Here is a 12,355-nt window from a genome sequence, read left to right as displayed (position 1 = left end):
ACTTCGACTTTGTATGCACACTAATCTTTCCACTAACTTTATCAGACGTCGTAATTTTGCGGCCAAAATCAATATTTTGATCTTTTTGGGTAACTTCAGCATAGAATGAACCTTGCTGGAAACTTTAGCATGTTTCAACATTTTTTTTAGAAATGCCCAACATTGTGACGTTTCTACTACACTATGCAACGCCAGTGACTTTGGCGTTGCTGCCCGTGAGCCACCATCGGCCACCACTGCATTGGAGAAACGCTAGATACTATGATGTTGTTAAAAGATGAAACACCATGAACTTCAGTGTTCCTTAGCGACAAGCAACACCAATTATTTTGGCTTTTCAAAAGATGGGTCTAATCTTTCTAAAGTTTCCATAGAGATTCATTTAGTGCTAAACCTACGTGAAAGGGTCAACATAGTGATTTTGGCATAATTTTGCAAAGTGGTCTTTTATTTTTATGAAACTGTATGGCCCCTCTTACATAAGCACAACCTTACACTAATACTCCGATGGATCGGAGTAAATATGATTGTTGAAGGATTGCTGAGCTGCTTATTTATTTTTCTGATGGATGGGCGTTGGCAACGATGTCTATAATAAAGAATAAAGCATCAAAAGGCTTCGAATAAGGCCTCCTCCTTCACCTCCTCGTTTATGGGCATTTGACGAGATGATTCCTATGGCTTTGGATCCCGTTTGGTGCGACCATAGACAAGATATGATATAATGCATTTTGTGTCGTCTCCACGGGCCGGACACTCAAATAGTTTTATAAGGCCCATTATAAGAAACAAAGTATCAAAAGGCAAATGCCAATGGAGAAGCATGAGAACAGGGCGATAGAAGAAGATATTCAAGTCCTACACATGGAACAAGAGATGTCGGTTGTACGTAAGAAGCACTATACAATAAAAGCCATGCCGTTTGGAGAATATGTGAAACTGCCAAATGCTAGAGGAAGAAAGAAATTATTGGTGACCAAGGCATACTTGGCATTCTGACGAGCATAGTAATGTGCGGCTCACCTACATAGTTAAATAACATTGTTAGAGAGATGGGACAACTTTGATCTTGTTGACACTGTTACCATTGGCAAATCTCTTAATTTTGTTGAGTGTCATGACAAAACATACTATAAAAACTGGCATGAGGGTGTTTTTGTAAGGGGAAATGTTATTGTGTTGACGTTCCATGTGAGGGCATGGCAAAATGAACGTTTTTATGGCAATTTATGTCATCACAGGGGATGACAATCCCTTGAGGAAGCATGCCAAATCTTGGCAAAAAAGTAAACTCGACGGATTTTCATCCTCACTAAAGAAAATTGCCATCCGTGGACAACACAAATTGCCATGAAAATTGTTGATTTGCCATGCCCTCCTAGAGAACATTCGTCGGTTATGAAAATCCTTTTTTAAGGTAAACAAAATGTATTTTTATCATAATAACAAAAGGTACCTTTTGAACACATGACTGCTCTATACAAAAGATTATTCACATAGACAAGAATGCAATAATCATCTATCGTTTTCGTGTCCCCCGAATAGGTTTATTGGGCTAGTGTTGGCTAACCTACTCAAAAAGCAGTGGTGGACCTGAGGGGATGTATTTGGTGCACCGAGGCAATTGGTGTTGCCGGTGCACCGTTCCCCTGTTGCACATTGAAGAATGTTCAAAAACATCAAAAAATATCTTAGTGCATGTACACAACATCAATGTATGCTTCCACAAAAATTCAAATCAAAATTCCAAAGATTGTTTGAGATTCAAAAATAATAAATTTGACACTAAATAGAATATCACACAATTTGGGCTTCCGTTTTGGCCCATTAACACATGGATGGAAAATTTGTCATTTTTGTATCTCGAGCAATATTTCTAAGGTTGATTTGAGTTATTGTGACAATATACATTGATGTTGTTTCAATGCACTCATTTTTGTTTTGTTTTACCGAACATTTTTAAATGTGTAACGGGGTTCGATGCACCGGTAGCACCAATTGCCCTGGTGTCGTGGACGTGATGCTGGTGGGGGAATTTATCCACCCTATATATCTAGATCAACTCGATGTTATTTACAATTACCTTCAAAGTGACTTTTTTTTGAACACACCTTCAAAGAGACTAGAGATGGTCCACGTAACTAAGAGAAAAGCTCATGGCCGTCTCACACGAGGTAGAATCTTTGTAAGGTTCCTGTCTAAGCTCATTCAATATTTGATTCATGACACTGGCTTCAACTCATTTCGTCCTTCCAATAGACATCGAAATGTAATGGTACACATATGGATGGTTTACAGGCTGATTAGGAATGGCTCAACACAACTTTTCCATTGATCGGGTGCCTATTTAATATTTGTACATAATTACAACCGAAGCGAGGAGGTGTGCTAACCACGCAGTGAGCAGGATTTGGAGTGGCGTACAGACACGCACGCTGACACCGGTCTATCTGCTAGTACAGTAGTACTAGTAGAGGGGTACACCTGATCGTATTTTCCCCTGTGTGTGAAATATATCCAAAGTGCTGTCGACCGGGAGCAGCAGGCAGAGCTCGCTCTCGTCCAGCTTCATCAAGTCCACCAAGCCGTCCCAGAGCTGATCCCCTGTTTCCTCCTCGTCCGCGCTCCGGGGCGAAGGCGACGGCGAGCACGTGTCCGACTTGGCCGCGGCATTGCCGCTGCCGCCGCCTAGCTGCTGCTGCTGCTGCTGCTCGGGGAAGGAGAAGTTAAGCTTGGCGCGCGGGCCGCGGAACTCGACGGCGGCGCGGTCGTAGGCCCTGGCGGCGTCCTCGGCGGTGTCGAAGGTCCCGAGCCACACCCGCACGGCGCGGCGCGGGTCGCGGATCTCCGCCGCCCACTTGCCCCACGGCCGCTGCCTTACGCCGCGGTACTTGTTCTTCTTGTTCCTCCGCCGCCTCTGCGGCCCGCCGGCCGCCGCTCTCGGCGCGTCCAATGCCGCTGCGATTTGCGCTGTCCCGGTGGCCTCCGCGGCGCCGAAGAACTCGCAGCCGAGGCACCCGTCCGTCCCGCACGCCGCGCACACCTCCTCGGTCGCCGGGAAGAGGAAGTCCGGCGCCGGCGTGGTGTACCCGGAGATGACGTGCAGCAGCGCGGCGACCATGGCGCTCTGCTCCTGCTCTGGCGAGAAGACCCTGCCAGCGAACGGCAGCGGTGGCTCGGTGATCGCGGAGCTCTGGTCCTCGAAGTTGCGATTGAACCGGATCATGTACTCCTGCGTCGGCGCCGAGACGCTGAAGGTCATCTCTGTGTGCGTTCTCGCTGTCGCTGACTGTGTCTTGAGCTGAGTGATGGCTGGGTGTTGCCCGTCCTGGAGCTGTGGAGCAAGCTAGGTGGTGATGGTTGGTTTGAAGTGAGAGTCCGGGGAGGAGATGCATATATATACACTCCGGTCGACGTCGCAGGGGACGCGGCGCATGCAAAACAGAGGGCACCGACCATTTTCCCTTTCGGATGGGGGGCACGGGTTGATCAACGCGTGCGAAACGTGCGCGTTCGGGGGGATCGGATTTGTTTATTCCGGTATTGCCCTCCAGGGGAGGGACAGCTGAGCCGAGCGAGCCGACAGAGTCACCGTGTGGACGCGAGTGGGTCGCCACTCGCCAGCAGTGAGAGCAAGTACAATAAGGTACAGTCAGCAGGCTGTAAGGATTAAAATACTATATTTTTGCTGAGTTGGATGAGAGAGAAGAAGAGAGAGAAGGGAAGCGGGCTCTTCGTGAAGAGCCAGCTCTAGCACGTGCTCCTAGGTGCTTTGTGAGAATGAAAGGTGGGTCATATATGATAAAAATAGTACTCTTCTATAGCTAACTATTGTACAAGCTGGCTATAAGATGGGCTATAAGACTGCTTATAGCCAGCAGTTGGCTATACTATTAACCATGCTCTGACGCAGTGGAGGAAGAGTGGGATCGGGATGCGATGGGCCCGGAATCTTCTCTACGGATAAGGTCCGCCCGTCCGTTGAAACGGTCAAGGAGACGGGTTTTGCTCGGCTCACGTGGCGCCAGAGGTCGTTTGATGCACTACTAGCTGTTTTTTTTTTGAACAACTTTTTTATTGAACAGCTACTAGCTGAGTTGTTTGCAATGTTTTCGTCTTCAAAGGACAAGGCCATACATCAAATAGAAGAAAACCTTGAAAAATATCTTTATACAAAGGAAAATGATGCTAATCATCCGACGGAACGAACATTTTCCATCCGCCTCCTCGTGTGCACGACACGTGTCCCGTGCGCTGGGCCAAACAGAGCGGAGGCCGCAACTCTGAAGTCGATGGCGGGCGGTGCGGGCAAGAATCTGGATTGCAGCGTCGTTATTTTATTTTTTCTGAAACATTACATGTGTTGCAAAACTTATGTCCGCAACAACACATGTGTTGCAAAAGAGAAAAAACTGGGCAATTTTTTTTTTTGCAATATGACTTTTTGTTGCAAAAAAATTGTCTACTATTGTAGAAAAAAATCTACAATAAACACTCGGTTGCAACAAATTTTTTGCAACAAGCAAATTGTTTCTGAAACTCGACCATTGTTTCAGGAATTAACGAGTGCAAAATTTATTTCTCGCAACAAAGCGAAAGTTTCTGCAACTCGACCGTCGTTTCAGGAATGAAAGTTTCTGCAACTCGGTCGTCGTTTCAGAAATTATATGGTGCCCGGCTGAAGCGGATCGAACGGCTGCGCGCGCGTAGACCGAGACTACTGCGCGTACATCGGACGGACCTCCAGGTGACGGATGTTTACTAAACATCCGCCGGTAGATGCGTAGCAGCCCCCTTATACAAAGGGACATGCTACGCATTGTCCAACAGATCTTTGAAAAAGATCCGTCGCCTCGCGAGCCGTCGATTTGTGTGACGCGAGCCGTCAGTTTCTTTGCACTAGTTTTCTCCAACAACACTCTTATTGCGAAAACTTCTCTTCTTTAATTTTTTGCAACAAACCCTTTGTTGCAAAACTTTTTTTTTCACTAATTTTCTGCAACAATTTATGTGTTGCAAAACCTCTTATTCTTAAATTTTCCGCAACAAAATCCTTGTTGCAAAAAAAAACACGTCTCCCGCTGCGTCTATTTTCTGTAACAAGACCATTGCTACAAAAATTGCAACAACATCTCCAGTAACATCACGTGATATTTCGCTACCGCCAATCCGCAACAACGTTATTGTTGCAGAAACTTGGAGTCCTTCGGAAGTTCGGTGTTGTGCTATGGCTGCTAATAGCGTTGATAGTGCCAGGACGATGGTGAGGTAGATGATGCTTCACACCGGTCATTCGATCCAAATCAAATCCAACGATCACGAAGAAGGTCGATGCGCGCACAAACATCATCCATCAGTTGAACAACAACATTTTTCTTATAGAAATTGAAGAACACATTAAAATCTTTGAGAGTGCTAAGAGCATCTACAACAAACGCTCGAACAGGCCGCTCACAAAAAGTCGAACCAGTCGAGCCCCTCAAACGGGCCTCAAACGCTCGGGCTGACCGGCACCCCTTATATCCAGTTCAAATATTATACGTATATGAAAAAGCCCGGACACAGGGGCGGAGCTGCATGCAGCTATCCTGTTGCACGGGCAACAGGGTCAAGTTATGTTTTACTGTTAGTTTAACACTTGAATCAAGCGTGTACATGAATGCATCAGAATAAACTAGCAACGGTGCAACAAGGTTGAATCATATGCAGCTCCGTCCGACATGTCCGCCAAGTCGGCCTGACGGAGTGGTCCTATACGGACTCGTTCGAAAATCTGACGGTCCGACGAACGCCTTCATCGTCGACGCAGAGTGAACGCCTCCACCTTGGTAGCTAGCGAGGGAGGAGAACTTGGTGATGGTAGTTCTTTGGTTCGATTCTTCATGTCGTGTTGGTTCTTATGGATTGAAGTTGTCGACTTCCTTCCCGCGATGAATCCGTCTGCAGATATCAAGGTCACACCGGCTCCTGGTGGTTGTATTGGGCCGGCTCGCTAGGGATCTGGGTGTAGTTTTAGTTTATTCTGCGGTGCTTTGTACCATTATTTTTTCATAATGTTAGATCTGGGGTCTATTTGACCAAAAAAATGTTAAGGCTGCAATAGTCATTGTTCGGTGGTTTCAAGATCTTGATGTTGAATGGTTTCAATACATCTGACCATTTTCTTAATAAAAAGGAATATTAATTCTTTTTAATCCTTCCATTTGAATGAATAAGGCGTGTTCGCGTAACCATAAAATCCGGATATTTTGAACCAAGATACTCAGAATATTCCAAAACAAAAGGACTAATTTTCAGTGCCAGCAACAACAAAAATGTACAATGAGAATGGAGTAAAAAGGGTGAAGAGATTAAAGTAAAAAAAAAAACATACACACATGATGAATCGATGATCCGCATGCATAATTAACTCATGTGTTACTGTCTACCCCGGCTGGCGGCTAAACATATGCTCACAATTTTTTTACTCTAGCACCAAGAGAATGAGAACCATGTTCCTCAATTCCTAAAAAGGAATTTGCTTTCAAATGCTGGGGACGTCGTTGTCCTAAGACCCACCTAAAAATGTGTATGATAGTAAGCGACGTGCCCCGTCTCTGTTTGGAACAAATCAACAAAAGGCTGGCTGCTGGTGTACACGGGCGCGCACTGAGCCACGGGGATGACTCTTCGCTCTCACGGCCGACCTGTCCGTGGTGCAAGCAACGGTGACGGATCGGAGAAAGCTCCTCCGGAGCCGCGGGGCGTCCATGGATGGACTGTTCTGTTCTGCGGTTAACGTCGAAAACGTCAATATCATCTCTTTGTGCTGACAAAACAAAACTGCCAATTACTTGTGTGACGGTATATATGCTTTGCTACGCAGAGTGCTATGTTTTCGAATTTCGATCGTTGGTGTGTTTAGCGTCGTGCATGGCGCGTGTGTGGCCTGCGCTACACGTACTGACTTGTGTGGTGTAAACGTGACACTTTCGGGTTCTTTAGTCGTGTCAATCCGTTTATAAGAAAACATTCCCTAAGCCCTTAATCTAAGGGAAATGATTACAATCTGTCGGCTAATCACATGTTAAGTTCCCCCGCAATTTGATTAAACAATGCATAACCTTTAATCAGCTGTCTAGGATGTTCACCACTTAACGCGTGCCTCTGTCACTTTGACAACTTTTTACAACATTATCCGTGTTGCAGAAGTCATTCAAAAACAATAGTCATGTTACGAAAATTTTAAGATGATAAAATTCCGCAACATCATCTGTGTTGCAGAAATCCTTCTGCAACGACACTCATGTTTCAGAAAAATTAAGACAGAAAAAACATTTACGACGGAATCTTTGTTGCATATGTTTTTGCAACAAAAGTTATGTTGTAAATAATTCCGCAACACTACCTTTGTTGCATTATAGTGAGGAAAAATATGGATCATCAAATAACCCCAAATCAAACGGCTGCTCAAGCGGCGGATCTATCGGCCAGCCGATGTGTAGCATTGCTCTTAATGTAAGCCAGTTTTACACTAGTACTCCCTCCGTTTTTAAATATAAGTTTTTTTAGACATTTCAATAGGGGATTACATACGAAGTAAAATGAATGAATCAATACTTTAAATTATGTCTATATACATACGTATATAGTTTAATAATGAAATCTTTAAAAAGACTTATATTTAAAAACGGAGGGAGTATAATGTTAAAACAACAACTTACATTATGAGGCCAAGGATGAGAATAGTAATCATTCAAATCGACTAACGACAAATCTGACGGAAACGATACGAGCAATCATCTTGGAACATGACATTAATTACCAACACATGCTTCACACAAATGTTACTCCCTCTAACTCAGTTTATAAGTCGTTCGCGTGTACCTACATCGTCAATTTGACCAACTTAATGATAAACATATATTATAAAAAATATATCATAAAAAACTTTAGATGTTATATTTTGTAATGATATAATTTTTACATTAAACAATAGATTTATATAAGTTAAATTGACGATCTAGGTACACGTGCGTGCCTTCTAAACTGTGACGGAGGTAGTATCAATCGGTTCTCCTCGAGACAACGTCTATTACATCATCACCATGGACCACTAATGAAGACCTTGCCGTAGCTAGTGCAAAGTCCACGTCGATCTGTGCCAAATAGACATGCACACACGCCATGGCCAGACATTGTTGAACGGGAAAATAGGGATTAGTGGAATAGTTGTTGTATTGCTTGAACCTCATGGGCACACACACACACACACACACACACACACATATATATATATATATATATATATATATATATATATATATATATATATATATATATATATATATGAGTACATGATCATTTTGGAGTACAAGTCATGTCAGGAACAAATCCTAGTCTATCTATGCTTTCCTAAACAATCACGTTACTCAACATCCCCCCGCAGTCACAACGGTAACGACGCACACGGTGAGACTGGAGAAGAATCCGAAGGTAAGCCGACGGTCATCCCTCCATAGTCGTAACGGTCGATGCATCGTGGAAGTTGTGGCTCGAGTGGAAAACGACGAGGTTGCTCCAACAAGGCGGTAACCCTTTGTGCGTTCGTCGAGGTAGCCGAGAGCGTAGGGTGGTGTAGCCGTGGTCGAGGTAGCCGTGCGAAGAACGCCGTGGTCAATGTCGAGTCGGGGTAGCCGGTGTCGAGGAAGTCGCCGTGGAGCCGCGGGCGCAAGGAGGCGCCCAATTAGTCATGGGCGCAGTGATGTCGAAGTAGTGGTGCGCCGGGAAGAAGACGTAGTTGAGACGCGTCGCGCCGAGTTTGCCAAGCCCGGGGACACATCATGGACGAAGGCACACATCGGTGTTGCCAGCACCGCACATGCGTAGACGGACGAAGTCGATGTTGACGATGTGTCGCTCCAGATTTGCTAGGCCTAGAAACACACTGGGGACGAAGGCACACGTCGGTGTTGCCAGCACTGGGCATGCGGAGACGGGGACCTGCACACAACCTGTACGCCATGTCAAGGAGGCTAGCAGAGAAGGACTCGACGACGGTTGCAGCGCAAATCAGCGGGGGCCGATGTGACAGCCCGAGACCGACGTTTCAGAAGATTCCCCTTCTATTCCGTTTTCGTCGTGTGTCTTATTTTATTTGTCGCATCATCATCGCATCATGCGCATCATCTGCATTGCATCGGCATCTCCGTTGCCGCCAGTTTTCAAAACTTGCATCCGTTGTTAGTTGCTGGTTCTCGTCGTTGCCCGTTCGGAGCCCGACCACACACGCACGCGCCCGCGGCACCGTCGAAACCCTGTTTTGAAAGTGTGCGTAAAACTTTCTTTGATCGAGGTGAAACTTGGCATGCGGTCGTGATTAGTTATAGCTAGGCCGCCTGTCGAATTTCGTCACGATCGGAGACCGTCTGGTACCCGAACGGTCGACCGTAGCGGCACCGTATTCGGTATATCGTCGGACGTGTGTCAGTGTTTTAAATACGTTGTCGGGTGCCCGTTTTCCCTCTCATCTCCGCCTAGCCCCTCTGCTCAGTGCATCGACCCTACGCGCGGCGTAGTCCGAAAACCTCCCGGAACCCGAACCCGGCGATCATGACCATTGGGTCCGGATCAACGCCGTTTTACCGCAAAACATCATCGGTTTGTCCATAGGACTCCCTAACCTAATTATCTCGACCATCCGATCTAAATCGGAGGGTCCAAATGAACCTAGCACTAACCCAGTTATATAAATAGAGGCCCATCCCTAAATTCTAAGAGATCTGTCCCATCCTACCGCCGCCGCACACCACTTGGTCTTCTCCTCTCTCAATTTCCCCACCGAGCCAATCCCCTCCATCTCGCATCAGCGCCGCCACCTGCTGTCTTCTACCTCGGGATCCCCAGATGCAGCCAGCCATCGGAGCCATGCCCCGTGCCCGGCAGCACCCATGCGCCCGAGCCTCGCTCGAGCCACGACGCTGGAGCCCCCGCCTTCGCCCACATCCGGCGAGCTCTGTCTGAGCGCCCCCGGCCTCCTTCGTCCTCGCCACGGTCGGTTCAAAATCGACCCCTACCCCGCGTACGAGGAGCTCCTCTAGCTGTAGCGCCGTGTCAAGCATGGAGCAGGAGCAGCAGCATCTGACGCCCATGGAAGCTGCGCCGCAGGTCCATGCCATGCCTCGGTTTTCTCTTCTCCTCCTCTATTTCTCTCCTCTCCCTCACGAATCCCTCTCTCTTCTTTCTTCTTTCTTTCCCTGTTTCTTATGTGTACTCTATGTCTCCCTTTCTTTCTTCAGACAACAGCAGCACCATGGTCGACCGAGCCCATCTTCGACCCCGTCGCCCCGCTCTTCACCAAGCAGCGACAACAGCTACCCCCGTCCGCCCTAAGAACCTGCAGGCCGGAGCCCTCTTCTCCTCCCCTCTCTCCCGTTTTCCCTTTTCCTCTCTAATCTCCCTCCTCTCTCTGTTTGTCTGAACTGCAGATGCATCCACGGCCCCGCCCGGATCCTGCCGTCTACAACCCGGAATGGAACCCCCTCGCCTAGATCCATGCCCCCTCGAGCTCACCCCGTCCTTCCTCTGCGTCCTCTCGCTGTGGCCGCCGGCCTCTTCGATACCCCGCTGTGAGCAGGCTCCTTCATAGCTGAAACTTCGATCTTGTTTCTAGATCCGTTTTTTTTTGCTGCAAGGGTTATTTCGAGCGGCCATTAAGTTTTGCCACAACCCATGCAGTAGACGGTGTGGTTGCTCCGTCGTGATTACAACCACGAGGTCCCTAGTTCGAATCCTGGATGTGCTAATTCAGTTTTGCCTTAAGTGATAAACGCTCTCACTTTCACCAATAGTGTGCACAGCGCAATGGCAGTGCCTTGCAACTCCAACTGTGAGGTCTTGGGATCAAATCCCACTCCAGCTTAAATTTCATTTCTGCCTTTCTTTTTTTTCGCTGCTGTACATAGACAATTGGGTCCAATCCACTCCTGGGCTGCTACGCTATGGTGTAATTCGGCCCGGTTGTGTTTTTTTACAGCATGTGAGTTTGTCTAATTAGTCTTGAATTTCAAAATTACACATTAGAGTATATTTTCAAACCCGCGTAGTTTTCAAACCGTACACTGGATCGGAGTGATTCAGATATGAAACTTGACTAGAATTTTGCGTAGAGTAATATTTTCCAACTCTCATGCATAATTAGAACTGTTTAGTATGTTGTGTGCATCGGTTTGCGTGTTGACGTGTTGAAACGGTTTAGGTCGTAACTATTTCTCCGTAGATCCATTGGAGATGTGCCATATATGTAAATGGAGCAGAACGACGTGTAGTTTCACGTGAACCACTTTATTTTTCCGTTTTAAAACCTAAAATGTGATTAGGACAAATCTGGGCAGAATTAAGTTTTAACACATGGGGTCATTTCGGAGATGCTATATGTCGTTTCCGGCCTCATTTAAAATGCCTAGATAGGTAGTTTGATTTGTGCTTCACCCCGTGCCATGCTCACAACATTTTAATATTGCCGTGTTAATAAACGGGAATGAACTAAATAAATAAACGTGGAGTTTCGTCGATATGCAACTCGTTGCATATTGAACTTCACTTAATGTGTAGTGTTTGATTGTTGTGATTGTCATGCCTTGCATTAGACTGTTCATGCATCATATGTGTCTTGCATCGTGTGGTGATTCTCGTGTGTTGATGCTTGTTTCCGATTTCCTCCGTCTCTATAGAGTTCCGCAAGCGTGTCGGATGTGAGGACCGTTCGACTACATCGGTTCGTTTGCTTCACGGAGTCACTCTTCTACCAAGCGGGATCTCAGGCAAGATGATCATTTCCTCAGATACCATTACTATCATTGCTATGCTAGTTTTATCGCTACTATCGTTTATGCCTCGTTGCCTACCACATGTAAATGTCATCCTTTCAACAATGCCATGATTACCCTCAACCTGTTCGACCTAGCAAACCACTGATTGCCTATGTTACTGCTTGCTTAACCCTGTTGATAGCGTTGCTAGTTGGAGGTGTAGTTGTTTCCATGTGACAACATGGGTTCCTTGTTATATCACCCTTTTAAATGTTATTTAAATTAATGTACCTATATACTTGGTAAAAGGTGGAAGGCTCGGCCTTTCTAGCCTGGTGTTTTGTTCCACCTTTGCCCCCTTAGTTTCGGCTACCGGTGTTATGTTCCATAATTGAGCGCTCCTAACAACGATCGGGGTTGTTATGGGGACCCCCTTGATAATTCGTTTTAGATTAAAGCTGGTCTGGCAAGGCCCAACATTGGTACTATTTGCCCAACATAATAATTTGATAATACTGAAATGCATAGGGAGTTAGCGCTACCCGAGGAGTAATTTTACATAAACA

At 46.2% G+C, this 12,355-nt stretch overlaps 1 protein-coding gene across 1 annotated transcript; it reads right to left on the bottom strand.

The window, feature by feature from the left end:
• Nucleotides 1-2,229: 2,229 nt before the first annotated feature.
• Nucleotides 2,230-3,380, bottom strand: LOC123449028 (ethylene-responsive transcription factor ERF109-like). Its single transcript, XM_045126095.1, has one exon. The coding sequence runs from the start codon at nt 3,260-3,262 to the stop codon at nt 2,468-2,470; it is 795 nt and encodes a 264-aa protein (XP_044982030.1). The 5' UTR covers nt 3,263-3,380; the 3' UTR covers nt 2,230-2,467.
• Between the last annotated feature and the right edge of the window lie 8,975 nt (nt 3,381-12,355).

Source organism: Hordeum vulgare, chromosome 1H (assembly GCF_904849725.1).
Source record: "Hordeum vulgare subsp. vulgare chromosome 1H, MorexV3_pseudomolecules_assembly, whole genome shotgun sequence".
NCBI classification, from domain to species: Eukaryota; Viridiplantae; Streptophyta; class Magnoliopsida; order Poales; family Poaceae; genus Hordeum; species Hordeum vulgare.
The sequence above is the reverse complement of the archived record's forward strand: the minus strand, read 5'-3'. Positions and strand labels throughout refer to the sequence as shown.

Excerpts from the sequence above, each read along its gene's own strand:
- LOC123449028 (XM_045126095.1), bottom strand. The coding sequence starts at position 3,262 with ATGACCTTCAGCGTCTCGGCGCCGACGCAGGAGTACATGATCCGGTTC.